The sequence below is a fragment of the Chelonia mydas genome, chromosome 7 (assembly GCF_015237465.2).
Source record: "Chelonia mydas isolate rCheMyd1 chromosome 7, rCheMyd1.pri.v2, whole genome shotgun sequence".
Classification (NCBI taxonomy): Eukaryota; Metazoa; Chordata; order Testudines; family Cheloniidae; genus Chelonia; species Chelonia mydas.
The window spans coordinates 121,208,828-121,224,658 of record NC_057853.1 but is presented as its reverse complement, the minus strand read 5'-3'; the positions used below and the strand labels follow the sequence as shown (position 1 = coordinate 121,224,658).

At 62.3% G+C, this 15,831-nt stretch overlaps 1 protein-coding gene across 2 annotated transcripts; it reads left to right on the top strand.

The window, feature by feature from the left end:
- Window positions 1-3,892: 3,892 nt before the first annotated feature.
- Window positions 3,893-11,229, top strand: NPM3 (nucleophosmin/nucleoplasmin 3). 2 transcript variants are annotated; one of them, XM_037904539.2, is made up of 6 exons: window positions 3,893-4,022; window positions 6,738-6,823; window positions 8,410-8,529; window positions 9,174-9,267; window positions 9,783-9,893; window positions 10,269-11,229. In XM_037904539.2, exons 1-5 carry the CDS (start codon window positions 3,947-3,949, stop codon window positions 9,884-9,886), a joined length of 480 nt encoding a protein of 159 aa, XP_037760467.1. In that variant the 5' UTR covers window positions 3,893-3,946; the 3' UTR covers window positions 9,887-9,893; window positions 10,269-11,229. The 2 variants fall into 2 exon arrangements, 1 of the variants encoding a protein (XP_037760467.1); XR_006292521.1 differs by having other exon boundaries at window positions 9,174-9,893.
- Window positions 11,230-15,831: the final 4,602 nt, after the last annotated feature.

Here is a 15,831-nt window from a genome sequence, read left to right as displayed (position 1 = left end):
ACATCTGCATGCTACGCTGCTCATCTACCACGGTGACGGGTGAAACAGCAATCCCGCTAGGCTGAGATGGAGACAGCAGGCAGATGGGTTTGGGGGCTGCTGGGGCCTGGACAGCATGGCGTACAGAGCCAGGACAACGCAGAAACCGTGGTGCCGTCATTGTCTGGATTGATCTCTGGAGTAGCTAAAGATACGAGTCTCCAGAAGCTCTAGCTCTGGCCATACACAGAGGGCGGGAAGAGACGGCAAAGTTTTCCATCTTGTGGGTGGCTGTTTGGCTACTCCCCTCACTTACCATTCCCAGCAGTCTGAGGTTTCCTCCTTCCCCTCACCGCTCCCCCGTCTCTTCTCCTTCAACCTCGGACAGAAGAGGCCAGTTACCAGGAAAACTCATTAGGGTCCCAGCGGGGTAATAACTCTTCGGGTTTTATTGAGAAGAAATAAAATACTATAAATATGACGTTTCACCAGATACCCCCTCTTGCCCCAACACAGCTGCTAAATCAAGTGAGTCCACCTAGAAAGGACCTTTTTCCTTTGTGAAGTCGGCTGGGTGCCCCGAGGCACGAGCGAGGAGGTGAACTGTGCTGTGTGGCCGTTTGGTTTTTAAATCACCAGCTAGCAGCAAAGCCATTACGTTCCTGGGGTGCCTTCTTACATGGATCTAGCTCTCCACAGGCAGCCAGGGCCTGTGATCAGCACTAGGGTGGCAACTGGCTGCAGATCCACTCCGGCGGCAAAGTTAAGACTCCTGCATCCTATGGAGCTGAGACAGGTGAGTAATACTCATCATCCTGGATTCCTAGAGCACTGCCTGGATGGGTCTTAAAGTCCTTTACAGGCTTTGCTACTGGCTAGCACCTTTACTAGCTACAAACTGTTGACCTGAATATAGAAACCTTCACCCGCTCCTCCCACCCAACCCCACCCTATTCCTGGAAACTTCTGCTGGAGTCCTGCATGCAGGTTTTGCCAGGGTCAGGCTCTGTATATACAATAATTACTGTATTTACCAGTGAGGTCCAGCCTTCCAGCCACTTCTGTGGCAGAACACAGCAGCTGTTTTAACAGCACAAGTAATAATACCCTGGAGGATGTTCTGGGAAATTGAAAGGTGGCAAACTCAACTGCCAAAAGGAAATACTTTTGACATGATGTGTAATTAGACTTTGGAACTCAAGGCCACTGGACGTTGTTGAGGCCAAGAATTTAGCTTTGAAGTGGGATGCTTATATGGATAACGAATATCCAGCGTTATAACAGTCAATGCTAACAGGAGGGGGAAGTTTTGGAAGGGATAGAAAACCTCACGCTTTCAGGCATTCAGATGAGACTTTAATGGGGTTCTGGGCCAGATTACCTTACATCTGCTACTGTGGGGTTTCTGTCCCTTTCTCTGAAATATCAGGTACTGCCCCCTATTGAAAACTGGTTACTGGGCTAGATGGAGCTTGGGTCTGTTCCAGTCTGAAAAGTCCTACGTTCTTATATAGAGCTTCTCAGCTGCAGGTTTGTAAAACGAAAAGCTTCACTACCACTCTGGTGTAATAGGTGAGTTATACCTCTGCTTTACACCTGGAGAAACTGAGGCATGGACCAATGTTATGGTCCATCTGAGGCTGCTCATGGAATCTGTGGCAGAACCAGGATTGGTTCTTAGGACTGTTTTTTAGACCAACTCAATTGTGTCCTTCCTGGTGAAAAGGTTTAGTGTAGGAAGTACTGACAACATTATCCAAATGAATCTTAGGAAGGCAATTCCCCAACGCAGAATCTGACCCGAGCAAGCCGCTGCCTGGATACTTCTGTGCCTCACACATACTGTTAGTACAACTGTATTAATCGTAGGTTTCAGAGTAGCAGCCATCCGATGAAGTGAGCTGTAGCTCACGAAAGCTTATGCTCAAATAAATTGGTTAGTCTCTAAGGTGCCACAAGTACTCCTTTTATATTAATCATGTGTCCTAAGCTACTCTGTCGAGTAGACCTGCAATTGAAACGGGACGTGCTCAGCCAGTATAGTTACAGAATAAATAGAAGGTTTCATAGTGTTTCTTTAAGTCTGTACAGAGAGAGAGAGAGGTGATGGGGAGCTGTGGCAGGAGCTCAGTGGGAGCTCTACAGGGAAGCAAGGGAAAACAATGTGGCCTGGTAGACAGAGGTTTTGGATTGACACTTGGGAGACCCGGATTCTATTCTTGGCTTGGCCACTGGGGTGATTGTGGGCAAGTCACTTAACCGTCTGGTGCCTCAGTTTCCCCACCTGTAAAATGGGAATAACGATGCTTACCTTCAAAGTGCTTTGAGATCTACAGATGAAAAGCGCAATGTAAGAGCTAGGTATTATCACTGTTTTCAGTGTCATGATCTATGGACTTTGTCCATCTTAAACAGGAGTTTATTCAAGAAAATAGTGACACGCTTCCCTGCAGCTTGAGTCTCTGCTTTGTTTACCAGGGACAACCGCTTGCCTAGAACTGTGCACCATGCTGTGTCATGGAGTGGTTGAACAGCATACTGCACGGAAACACCGCTGCACGCACAATGCACCAAGGACCGAAAACCATTTAAACCTGCACGAAGCACACTTTTCCCTCCTGACCTTTCCCCTTGTTCTGAGGCCAGGCCTGTTTTCCTTTGTGTGCATTTAGCTGCATGTGTGTGTTCAGTGAGTTCCCTCTCCTAATCTGTCCCCTGCCTCTGTACTAGCAGCCCCCACTGCTACTTCTCGTGCTCAAAAAGTGACTTTTCAATCCCTCGGAACTTCCTTTTGAACTTTGTTCCCCTACCCAAGGAAAAGAGACTCCGTCCAGGCCAAATTTCAAACTCTGAATAATTCATAGAATCATCGACTATCCCTGTTGGAAGGAGCCTCAGGAAGTCATCTAGTCCAGCCCCCTGCCCAAAGCAGGACCAACCCCGACTAAATCATCCCAGCCAGGGCTTTGTCAAGCCTGACCTTAAAAACCTCAAAGGAAGGAAATTCCACCACCTAAGTCTTTAAGGTGGGGACTCTGAGGCACAGAGCACATTCAAATGGGGCATTTAGATGGAGAATGGCAACATCTATTTTGATATTTATGTTTCTAGCTATCAATCACATTTGAATGTGTCCTATCAAACAGAACGCACTCTTCCCCTATTAAAATGTGTAGGCATTTTAAGCCAATCTTTAACTAGTAGAGGTCAGGATGAGGTCTAATGTTGAGACGTTGGGGGGCAAATTTGCTCCTGAGGGGCTCTCAGACCCTCCAGGCACCTGGCCTGGAGCTGTGTAAGGTGGGATGCGCTGGACAATCTGGGTGTTGGATCTGGCCGGTCCCCCAGGAACAGCTACACCTACATTCCTGCTGGGCCGGAGCCAACGCAAAAAACTTCTAGCCCAGAGGCTGAACGTGTTGGACGTTTGTGAAGATGGGGCGAAAGGGCTTGGGGCGAAAGCTAAAATGCCTCCCTCGTGAGGTCTGGGGCCTGTGACCGATGTTTAGCGTAAGTGTCTTGTTCCGTGGCCCGGCGGTAAACCCAGCCGCCTTCCCTGGGCCCGAGCAAAACGGGGAGGAAACAGCCCAGGTCCCTGCCGAGCCCGGCTCAGCGAGCTGGGCCTTGGGCAGGCGCCCCCAGGGCTGGGCTCGCTGGGACCTGGCGCTGCTCCTGCCTCGCACCTGTTTTGCCCCCGCTGCAGCCGTGGGTGGCTGCGGGCGCGGCGAGGGCTGAGACCCCCCGGCTGGCTGGCTGGGGGTCCCCCGGAGAACGGCTCCCTGGCTGCTTTGTGCTGGGGGCGGGCAGGCGCCTCCCCGGAGGAGGTGGCACCGGGGGCCTCCCCGGGTCGGCGAGGGGCGGGCCAGGGCGCAGGGGGGAAGCGGGCGGCTCCCCGGGCTCTGGGCAGGGCCGATCCGATCCGCCTTCCGCATCCGCCCCTTCCCCAGCCCGGCCTTCCACCGCAGCCATGGCCGCCTTCCTGGAGCCGGAGAGCCGGGCGGCCGGGGCCGGGGCCGGGCTCTGTCTCGGCAACTTCGTCTTCGGTGAGCGGGGCCGGGCTGGGGAGCGCACACTGGGGGAGCAGGGGCCGCTAGGAGGGGGGCGGGGAGCGGGGAGCGCACACGGGGGGGGCTGGGGCCGCTAGGAGGGGGGCAGGGGAGCGCACACACGGGGGGGGGGGGGGCTGGGGCCGCTAGGAGGGGGGCAGGGGAGCGCACACACGGGGGGGGGGGGGGGGCTGGGGCCGCTAGGAGGGGGGCAGGGGAGCGCACACACGGGGGGGGGGGCTGGGGCCGCTAGGAGGGGGGCAGGGGAGCGCACACGCGGGGGGCTGGGGTCGCTAGGAGGGGGGCGGGGGAGCCCACACGTGGGGGGGCTGGGGCCGCTAGCAGGGGGGCGGGGGAGCGCACACGTGGGGCGCTGGGGCCGCTAGGAGGGGGGCAGGGGAGCGCACACGTGGGGCGCTGGGGCCGCTAGGAGAGGGGCGGGGAGCGCACACGTGGGGCGCTGGGGTCGCTAGGAGGGGGGCGGGGGAGCGCACACGTGGGGGGGCTGGGGCCGCTAGGAGGGGGGCGGGGGAGCGCACACGTGGGGGGGCTGGGGCCGCTCGGAGGGGGGCGGGGGAGCGCACACGTGGGGGGGCTGGGGCCGCTAGGAGGGGGGCGGGGGAGCGCACACGTAGGGGGGCTGGGGCCGCTAGCAGGGGGGCGGGGGAGCGGAAACGTGGGGCGCTGGGGCCGGTAGGAGGGGGGCGGGGAGCGCGCACGTGGGGCGCTGGGGCCGCTAGGAGGGGGGCGCGGAGCGCGCACGTGGGGCGCTGGGGCCGCTAGGAGGGGGGCAGGGGAGCGCACACGTGGGGCGCTGGGGCCGCTAGGAGGGGGGCGGGGAGCGTGCACGTGGGGCGCTGGGGCCGCTAGGAGTGGGGCAAGGGAGCGCACACGGGGGCCGCTAGGAGAGGGGCGGGGAGCGGACACGTGGGGGGGCTGGGGCCGCTAGGAGAGGGGCGGGGAGCGGACACGTGGGGGGGCTGGGGCCGCTAGGAGGGGGGCGCGGAGCGCGCACGTGGGGCGCTGGGGCCCCTAGGAGGGGGGCGGGGGAGCGCACATGTGTGGGCGCTGGGGCCCCTAGGAGGGGGGCGGGGAGCGCGCACGTGGGGCGCTGGGGCCCCTAGGAGGGGGGCGGGGAGCGCGCACGTGGGGGCGCTGGGGCCGCTAGGAGTGGGGCAAGGGAGCGCACACGGGGGTGGGGCTGGGGCCGCTAGGAGAGGGGCGGGGAGCGGACACGTGGGGGGGCTGGGGCCGCTAGGAGGGGGGCAGGGGAGCGCGCACGTGGGGCGCTGGGGCCGCTAGGAGGGGGGCAGGGGAGCGCGCACGTGGGGGCGCTGGGGCCGCTAGGAGGGGGGCAGGGGAGCGCGCACGTGGGGCGCTGGGGCCGCTAGGAGGGGGGCGGGGAGCGCGCATGTGGGGCGCTGGGGCTGCTAGGAGGGGGGCGGGAAGCGCGCACGTGGGGGGCAGGGGTCGCTAGGCGGGGGGCGGGGAGCGCCCACGTGGGGAGTTGGCCTGAGGCTGGGAGCCCACGTGTCGGGGGAGAAGCTCTGGGTCTCTGCGTGTTTGGGGCGAGGCAGGGAACCGAAGTTGGGGGGCAGGGAGGAGTTGGGGCAGTTTTCCCTCAAACTTTTCCCGCCCATGTGTGGAATTAATTTGATGTGCGCCAATAAGGAGGCGAGGTGGGGCACCTCACTGCACCTAACAAAATCCATGTGGTGGGGGTGGGGCTGAGGGGTTCGCAGTGTGGGAGGGGGCTCAGGGCCGGGGCAGAGGGTTGGGGTGCAGGGGTGTGAGGGCTCCAGCTGGAGGTGCAGGCTCTGGGGTGGGGCCGGGGATGAGGGGCAGAGGGTTGGGGGTGTGGGGGTCCGAGCTGGGGGAGGGCTGCACGTGGGGCCGGGCCAGGCTGCGCCGCTGTGGCAAGCTGGGTGCCGGGGGCAGGATGCCCCCTGCTCTGGCCTTGGCAGGTCCCCCGGCGGGTTCCCTGGGCGCCTGCACTGCGTAAATAGGCTACACAGCTTACAGGCAATTGAGGTGGGGGTGGTGTATTTAGGGTGGGGCAGGGAAGGCAGCAGGTCAAGGTGGGGAAGGGGGGAGTGTCTGGGGGCAGGGAGGACTGGGGGTTCATGAAGGCTGGGGTATAGAGGGAGGCCTGGCTGGGGACACGCTGTGATGGGCCCCACGGGGCAGGGGAGGGATCCAGCTGAGATGGAGGAACTGGGGGGCCTGGCTGCAGTGCCGGTAAGCTTGCCCTTAGCTATGAGAACTCAGGTACCGTGTGATGCCTTTCTCCAGCTGCTCCCAGCCCCGCGATGGCTGTTCGCTCCCTCCCCGATAGCTGGGGAGCTCCCGGCAGCCCGCCGGCCCGTTATCTCATCGCAGCCAAGCGCTGGGGAGGGGCTCTGGAGGTGCCCCGCGTGGCGAACCTGCTGGGAGCTATTTGGAGCACTGGGTGGCAGTGCATTGCTGCAGCTCTCGTCGCCGAAAGGAGGCCCAGTGCCACCCTTCCCGGCTGTGCGGATGGGCTGGGGCTCCTTCTCGGACCACTGGAATGCAGCTGGCTCTGGGGTGACTCACAGCCAGCCTCCAGCTAGAGCCGCAGGAGGGAACGGCCAGAGCTGGGGATTCAGCGCGGCCCCAGTGTCTCCCCATGGATCTTTAGGGGGAAGTACCCAGCTCCTTCGGTTTTATTGACTCCTCACGTGGATTCCCCAGGCTGCGAGTTGACGGACAGCACCAGATCCTACACCTTTAAGGTGGATGAAGATGACGACTCTGAGCACATCCTGGCCCTGTCTATGGTAAGAGGGAACCCTGGCTCTGAGGACAGGGCTCATGTCGCTTACCTTCTCTGGCTGGCTTCTGTGCTGTCCTTCCCTCTCCCCCGCCCGGGTCCCGCTCGGGCTCGGCAGCATGCAGCCGCGGCTTCTGGTGGAGGCAGGACGTGGGACGAGCCCTTGCTCGGTGTCTTAACGAGGATCCTAAGCAAAATGAACGCAGCTCCCGTTCAGGCCCTGCCTATTGTACAGCGAGGAGGGCTGCCGCTCAGCCGGAGCGGGCCGCCACGGGCGGCTCACGGCATCTTCTTCCCCTTGCACCGGATCCTGCAGAGCGCCGGCGGTGCAAGCGGGGGAACCGTGTCACTCTAGGGCAGGGGTGGGCAAACTTTTTGGCCCGAGGGCCACATCGGGGTTGCGCAACTGTATGGAGGGCCAGGTAGGGAAGGCTGTGCCCCCCAAACAGCCTGGCCCCTGCCCCCTATCTGCCACTTCCTGCCCTGACTGTCCCCCTCAAAACCCCTGACCCATCCAACCCCCGCTGCTCCTTGTCCCCTAACTGCCCCCCCGGTACCCCACCCCCTATCCAACCCCCCCCCCCCTTCCCTGTCCCCTGACTGCCCTCCCCCCCAGAACCCCCGACCCATCCACCCCCCCTGCTCCTTGTCCCCGACCACCCCCTCCCAGGACCCCCTGCCCAAACCCCCCCTGTCCCCTGACTGTCCCGCCCCCTATCCACATCCCCGCCCCCTGACAGGCCCTCCGGGACTCCCACGCACTATCCAGCCTCCCCTGTTCCCCTTTGCCTGACTATCCCCGTGCAGTTCCTGACCCTTATCCAACCCCCCCCTTCCACCCCCCCGCACCTTTACCATGCCGCTCAGAGTGGCAGGACTGGCAGCCAGCGATGAGCTGATGCTGTGGGGGAGAGGGGACAGCAGGGGAGGGGCCGGGGGCGAGCCTCCCGGGACGGGAGCTCAGGGGCTGGGCAGGACGGTCCCGCAGGCCGTAGTTTGCCCACCTCTGCTCTAGGGAGGTGGGGGGAGCAATCTCATGACACAGTGCAGTCTGCTTGATTTATCTGCGCCCCTCGTTCCTAGGGCATGTTTCAACCCCCTGGGGCATGTGCTTGTGGTTAGAGCAAGCTCAGCGCCTGGGTTCTGTTCTGAGCTCTGCCTGTATGTTCCTGTCCGCCCTTGGGCAAGTCACGTCACCGAGGAATTGCCAGGCTGGCAGTGTCTCTGCTCCAGCATCCTCTCTCTCGACAGGTGTCAGCACCAGCTTCTTCAGGGGAAGGTGCACGAAGCCCTTAGTGGATCGTGAGGGAATAATTGCCGCTGAGGGAAGTCCCTAGCTAACGCAGTCAGTTAGTGGTTGGCTCGTGCCCTGGTGCAGCAGGGTTCGGTGTCCCAGAGACAAGCCTATCCACTGTTATGGTGGCTGCTTGCACCATCCATGTACTGGTCTGATCCTGGGGCTGGACCCTGATTTGCAGGGTTGTGATAAGTTGATCCAGGCACAAGCCGTCCTTTGCAGTCAGACCCTGGTTGGATGCCCCGTCTCCCCCTGAGGTGGCCGCCCCATTAACCCCTCGCTCTGGTCCCTTCCAGGTCTGCCTTACAGGTGGTGCAAAGGACGAATGCAACGTGGTGGAAGTTGTGGGGCGTAACCGTCAGAACCAGGAGATTGCTGTGCCGGTGGCCAATCTGAAACTGTCGTGCCAGCCCGTGGTAAGAGGGCCTCATGGGGCGATCCCTGCCGGGGCTGGGGGTTTGGGGACGTGTGTAAGCCTTGGGTGTGTTCTCAGGCCTTTTACCCAGCATACCTGGTTGTGCTCACTGCGGCCCTCTGCTTTACAGAATCGGACCTGCTCAGCTGTTTGTGTGACCCCACAGAGGAGATAAACTCGAATGCTGCTGCAGCGGGAGGGAATCCCCTTCCCCTCCAGTGGGGCAGCAGGGTGGTTTTGCAGCCTCAAGCCCTGGTTTAGCTGGTGGCTGGGCTGCCTGTCTGCATCAGAGGAGAGCTTGACCCAGGACCGAGCTGGGGAGTGGGGAGCCCAGGGCTGGGTTAGCAGGGGGCTGGCGGCTGGGATTGAGAGGCACCGATAGGGCTGTGCGTGTGGGAACTTGCCTGACTTCAGTGTTCTTTCCCTGCTCCGTGGTTCCTCGCTCACTGAAATTCACCCCGCCCTTAATGCCGTGGCTGCAGGGTGCCCGCCCTGACTGGCTGCGCTGCCCCCTCGGGCGCTGCGGGAGCCTGGGCAGGAAGCACCACGTGGTTCGGGGCCAGCCCAGAGCCCTTCCTTGCGGTGGGGGAGCCCCAGGCTCAGGCCCTGCCGCTGACTCCGCTGCTTCTCGCTGTCTCTTCGCAGCTGAGCCTGGACAACTTCCAGCTCCAACCACCTGTGACCTTCCACCTGAAATCCGGCTCCGGCCCCGTGCACCTCACCGGGCGGCACCAGATCAGTAAGGAGCTGGGGGGGTGCTGGGCGCGGAAGAGGACGCGGCCCAGGAGGAAATGCCGACCGGGGGCTCTGTCCAGGTGGCTGGTTCCTTCTGGAGAGGCCCGGGGGGGCGGAGAGAGGGAGGAATCTGCTGCCTGCAGAGAGGTCATTGCCCGAGTAGGGCTGCGTCTGCAGAGGAGGGTCTGATGCCCGAGTGCTGTTATCTGCCCCAACCAGCTCCCGCTCCGCCTGGCTGGGCGCGTGGGTCAGTTGAGCGGCTGGCCCCATAACCATGCCCCAGAGCTGCCCCCTGGGCTGCCCACTGAGCACTCAGGGGCTTGGGCTGGTTGCGTGGTGTCATCAGCAGCTGGCCCTGGCCCCTCGCTTTCCCCCCTGTGGGCACGTCTCCGCCGTGGGCAGCGAGGAGGTCGGGGGTAGCAGAGCCGGGAGAATGGGGAGGGGAGAGGGTGCCCCTGTGTGGGAAAGACCCAGCGCACAGAGAGCATGACAAGGAAGGGGCCTGTCCGTGTGTCCCAGTGCACAGGAGGGCACTGTCTGAGGAAGAGGAGAGTGAGGAGGAGGAGGAGGAGGAAGAGCTCGCCCCCGTCATGCCAGCCAAGAAGCAGCAAAGGAGGCAGTAGCTGAGAGGTACAGGGGATGGGGGGCTGTCTGGGATGGGGGGGGGGGGGGGACCCTGCACCTAGCTGCTGGGGGAGCTGTGCAGCGTGGGTGGCCTTTTGAGGCCCCGATGTTTCTGGCCCGGAAAGCGGCTTCCGGCAGGGGTTGGGCTGCTCCCAGAGACCCGATGGAAGAGCTCATTTGGGGGGTGAGGAGGGGGAATCTTTCAGCCCCTTCCACTGAGGGGTTGCAGTCGGGTGAGCTCGGGCTGAGCTCTGGTTCAAGGCACCAAGAGCGAGGTGGGCAGCAGTCGCCCCCTGCCCTGAATGGAAGCAGAGGCTGGCCCTGCGTGGTGGGGGTGAAGGGGGCAGCAGCTGCTGGTCTCACCTCTGTCTTTGTCCCCAGGCGCTGCCCTGCCCCCGACTGGAGCCCTGCCCCCGGACGGCTGTTCTCCTGGGACCTCTCTGGTTTACGTGTCAATTCGCTGTTTGTTGCTGTCGGGTTTTGGGGGGCTCCCTCCCATTAAGGGGATGCACTGGGGTGAGCCCTGCCCCCGCGCAGGGCCATGGAGGGCTGATACTGGGGAGATGCATGGGGCCCTGAGTGTGCTGGGGGTGCTCTGCTCTGGGCCCTGAGATCCCCAGCGCCTGGAGGTGAGCCAGCAAAGCCATTGGTGTCAGATGCTCTGCCAACCCTGCGCCCCAGCTGCGTTGCTCAGTAGAGGGAGTTTCTGGGGCTCGTTCCCTATTTCCGTACTCTGTGCGAACCAGCCCTTCGGTTGGTCCGTCTGGGCCCCTGCTCTGCTGCACCCTTGGAGATGCCAGGCTGCTGTCTGCCAAGGGACAGGGAGAGACCAGCTAGAGCGCTGGGTTTCACATGCTGATTCTGGTCAGTTTCGCCGTTCTGGGGCGCTGGCCCTGCGGTGCTGAGTGGGGCCTGGTGCTGAGTGGGGCCTGGTGCTGAGTGGGGCGGTGGCATCTCTCCCCCCAGCTTCTATTCATTGAGGGGGGAGGGTTAAGCCCTTTTTTAAATATTCGCTGCCTTTACACATGGAAGTTTTAGAGAGAACCTCGTCACCATCCCCCAAAACCCAGGGCTCCTTTCCCCAGTGCAATATCCCGGGTGAGCCGGGTGTGTACATGGCACCTTTGACCTCGGCATCCGAGATCCGTCTCTGCTGCACCGTGCGTTACAGGGCCGGCTCTGGTGCTGGGGCCTCGTCCGGGTGTCACCGGGTCGTGCTGGGTCTGGGCTGCCTTTGAGTCCCCTCTTGCCCCCGCCGGGCAGTGGTTCGTTCCCCAGCCAAACCCCATCTCTGTAAAGGGATATTTACACCTTGCAATAAACGTTTCCGATTGGGTGTCAACTGCGCAGTTGGTGTGGGCTGGGATTGGCTATCTCGTCGTGACGCTCCGCCCCTTCCCTCCCCTGCCTGCTGCAGGGTCTGCCCTGGCAGAGCCACGGGCTTGGCTTTCCCGACACCTGCTTCTTGTGTCCTCGCTCAATGGAGATGCCAGGCCGCTCCTGGCTTGGCCCCGGGGCTCCCCGCAGGGTCCTGTGTCCTTCCTCCAGGCATGGCCTGTGCCCGCAGCCTCCAAGACCTGCGGCCGGGCGTGGGAGCGAGAGGTCAGAGGCGGAAGGGGCCGTGTCTCCTATGGTGGCCAGAGCAGTAACCCGGCATTGCCCGTCTGACCCTCAGGGTAGCCCGTCTGACCCTGGCTTGGGCTCTGCCCAGCTAGGCCGGTCGCGAGGGAGCAGCCTACGCTGGCGGCGGGGGAAGGTGGCCCCCCTGGATCTTCCATCTCCCCTCCCCTGGGTCCCAGCAGCACCCCCCCACCCTCCCCCCCATGGCGGAGAGGTGAGCTCTGCCGGGGAGAGCAGCAGGTTCAGAGTTCGAACTGCGCTTTGCTGGGAAACCCCTCTGGATCCAGGTGTGTGTGTGGGCGGGGGGGCCTTGCCCCTCTGCCTTTCCCCGGCTCCCAGCCTAGCGGTGCGCTGGGGTCGGCTGCGGTTTAAAACCCACCTCCCTGTCCCCAGCCTCGGCCGTGAGCGCCAGCGTCCCCTCTCCAGGGGCTGGGGCCGGCTGGAGCAGAGGAAGGGGCGAGACGCCCCCTGGTGGACAATGTGGGAATTACTTTCCGAGCACCCTTCCCTCCCGCTCGAACTTGGTGGTTGGCTTTTGCGGTGAAGCAGGAGCGTTTATGCCTCTTGTCCTCCCACTGTATTCGGCTGCTCCTTGTCCTTAGGGACGTCCTGCCCTTTCTCTGAATCCTTCTACGCTCTTGACAGCCATGGCATCTTGTGGCAGGGAATTCCACAGGCTAATTGTCTTCAATTTCCGCTTAGCGGTTTAGAACGTGGCCTTTCACCATCGTTGAATGTTCCTTTGCTTTTCCGTCCTGGGGGCCGATGGCTGGAAGTGCCCCTTTGCTCCCGCAGAGCCCCCGTCTCCCTTGGTGCGTTGTGTGTGCCTGAGTCACGGCCCCTCTCCAGGCTAAACTCAAACAACCGAACAGACTTTGCTCAGGGTTTCCAAAAAGGAGGGAGACTCCAGAGCCCAGCCCTGGCCTGGCTGGGCCCAAAGAGGAAACATGGAGAAGCGGCAGGGGGTAGAAATGGTGCCTTCCCTGCCGGCAGATGCGGTGCTTGAGCAGATATGGGGAATGGGTACAGCCCTTGGATCAAAGGGAGGCAGGACCAGTAACGCCCCCATAGCAGGGGATGTGTGCAAGGAATTAGGACTTGCTCCAACCCTCCCCTCCCCCCAGGAGAAAGGCCGGGATCCCCGGGTATCCTCCACACTGCCCACTCTGCTTCTAGCAGCACCCAGGGGCTGTCTCTGGCTGGGGCTGACCTATTGCTGCAGGGCTGGTGGGATAGTAAAACCACCTGACCCTTCCAAGAGGCTGCCGCGATCTCTGTGCGCCCTGATCCTCCCCTGGGGTGGGCCAGGTGCCTGGGGCTCTCAGCAGCCCACTGTTACGGCTTGTATTGCGGCAGTGCAGAGACTGTTGGCCAGCATGGCAGGCCATGGTCTCAGCTCCCCAGCAGCTGATCCGGCAGGGGAGGGATAACAAGGTGGCTTTGTGGGCGTTTATGGGGAGCAGGGGCAAAAGCACAAAGGGGCATGTTTGGAAATGTGACAAGTGAGGCTGGTGTCACAGGCCGATGGGAGGTGGGAAACCACATGGCAATAGTGAACAAGAGAGGACAGACCCGGGGGAAGGTGGTGAAGGGCCCGACAAGCAGTTTGTGGTTGGGGAGAGAAGTAGGGAGAAGTGGGGGCCCTGGAGGGACTCAGAGGGGTGATGCGGTGGGATAGGAGAATGATCTTTGCAGCAGTGACGCGAGAGATCTCCTGGGTGGCTGCGTGGGACAGGCTGTCCCCTAGGGAAGTTGTGCAACCGATCTCTGATAAATCTGCTGCACCAGCCAGGACGGGATCAGCTGCAGGGCCTGCTCCAGGGATGGGGGCACTGGAAAGAAGGGGGTGCTGCAAGGCAGCTCTGAAGTGTATTAACTCAGCTGGGTGTGTAAGGAAACCTGGACTCACATGGTCAATGGCTCCTGTCCTAGTACCCTGCTGTCTCTTGGGTGAGAGAGAGCGCAGGAATCACAGCTAGCTCTAACCCTGCAGCAGGGGATGGGGCCACAGCTGGGCAGAAGAATGCAGAGAAGTGGGTGTTATCACCATTGTACAGGGGGAAACTGAGGCATGAGCCCGTGAAGTCGCGGAGGGAGGGGGGAGACCAAGGGACCTGGCTGTGAGTGGCTGTTTTCAGGGGTGGGATTCTGCCTGGAACCCGACTCCCATCCAGGCTCGTAACGTGGATTCCTCCCGATGAAGTGAGCTGTAGCTCACGAAAGCTTATGCTCAAATAAATTGGTTAGTCTCTAAGGTGCCACAAGTCCTCCTGTTCTTTTTGTGGATTCCTCGGTTACCTTCATGCCCGGAGCGGGAGCGAAGTTCTCTGGGGCTTCTGCAGCCCCTGGGCTGCCCCTTCTGTGCGCGGTGGGGGGCTGCAAAGGGCAATCCGCTCTCCCAGCGGTGCTGTCCCGTGCAGGCCAGGCCTGTAGTTCCTGCAGGTAGCCACCAGGGGGCAGCCTGGCAGCGCCATGGCCACCCAGGGCTCTGAGCTGGTCCCAGCTCGTGGGAAGGGGGCACCTGTTTCTGGGGAGTCTTGCCCGGCGGTGGGGCCCACGGGCCTCGGCACAGCACTCGGCCTGGGGCCGCGGGCTCCTTGTCTCGCTCCCTTGTACCTTCCCCCTCAGGTGGCGGGGGAGGTGTCTGCAGCAGGTTACCCTGGAAGTTGGTCAGGGTTGGAGCTGAGACCCGACCCCCACCCCCTGGGCCCAAGCCCCCTGAACTGTATGGGTGCTTGGAAGAGAAACCGCAGCCTGCAGCCAAAGTTTGCAGCTGGTTCCCCTCCCCCAAATGGGTCGATTCAAACCCTGGGATCCAGCCCCCCATGTGATCTCTGGGGCACTTGAAACCTGCATCCGTGTTCTGCAGCTGGGGCCTGTCTCTGCATCCGCTGTCTCCACCACGGTGGGTCTCCTCACACCCCTCTGCAGCAGCTGGGACTGGCCCCTGTGGCAGATGCACCCCACAGCGGAGCCGACCTGGGGGACTCCTGCAGGCTTTGAAGGCTGGAGAGCAAAGCAGGGAACGGGGATGAAATTGACTGTGCACAAGAGGGCGAATGCGGAGGCCGTTCGTGGCCAGCTCCGAGGGCATCAGCCGCGACAGGCGATGTCTGGCAGAGCTCAGAGAAATCACAGGTGCCCCCAGCCAGCCCAGCCACGGCTCTGAAGGGAGCCAGTGTCTCAGCAGCGAGACCTGCGGCGGGCAGGGCTGTAGGGAGAGGTCTGCGAGGCCTGTGTCTGGCCAGCAGTGGGCTGCCCTGGCTTGCGCTCCTGAGCGCTGTGTCTCACCCAGGAGCTCAGATGTGAAACCAGCCCCGCTTTCTCCACCACCACCAGGGGTGACAGGTTGGTAGAAATTTTGGTGGTGCCAAGAACCCGCCCCCCCCCCAAACTCCCCCCCCCACCTGCCTAAGGCTCTGGGAGGGAGTTTGGGTTGGGGCAGGGGGTCTGGGGTGCAGGTTCTGGGAGGGAGTTTGGATGGCGGAGGGGGTTTGGGGTGCAGGCTCTGGGAAGGAGTTTGGGTTGGGGGAGGGGGTCTGGGGTGCAGGTTCTGGGAGGGAGTTTGGATGGCGGAGGGGGTCTGGGGTGCAGGCTCTGGGGGGGAGTTTGGGTTGGGGCAGGGGGTCTGGGGTGGAGGCTCTGGGGGGGAGTTTGGATGGCGGAGGGGGTCTGGGGTGCAGGTTCTGGGAGGGAGTTTGGGTGCAGACTCCGGGCTGGGGTAGGGGGTGGGGGTGTAGGAGGGGGTGAAAGGTGCAGGGTCTGGGAGGGAGTTTGGGGATAGGAGGGGGTGCAGGGGTGAGGGCTGTGGGGCTGAGGATGAGAGGTTTGGGGTGTGGGATGGGGCTCAGGGCTGGGGCAGAGGATTAGGGTGCGGGGGGATGAGGGGTTTGGGGCGTTGGAGAGGCTCAGGGCTAGGGCGGAAGGGCAGGGTAAGGGCAGCCTGCCCTGCCTTAGTGAACTGGGGGCACAGGGAGCTGGCAGAGCAGAGTCAGGGTGAGCTGCAGGCTCCGGGGCGGGGGAGGTGAGCGGGGCAGCAAGTGGGGGCCGGGGGACACTCGGGGGAGGTGTGGGGGGCGGGGCGGCAGGCGGGGCCGGGGGAGAGACCCGCCCGCAAACAACAGTGGAGCCGGGCCCCCGGGCCCTGAATATGGCTGGAGCCCGGGCACCCCGAGCGTATATAACTCGCCGCCCCTGAACACCGCTCGTACCATAGCCACGCGGACTCCCACAGTCCGGGCCAGAAGGGACCACTGGGGTCATCTAGCCTGTGATCTGTGTTATACAGGGGGTCAGGACTTCCCCAAAATAATCCCAAGGGCAG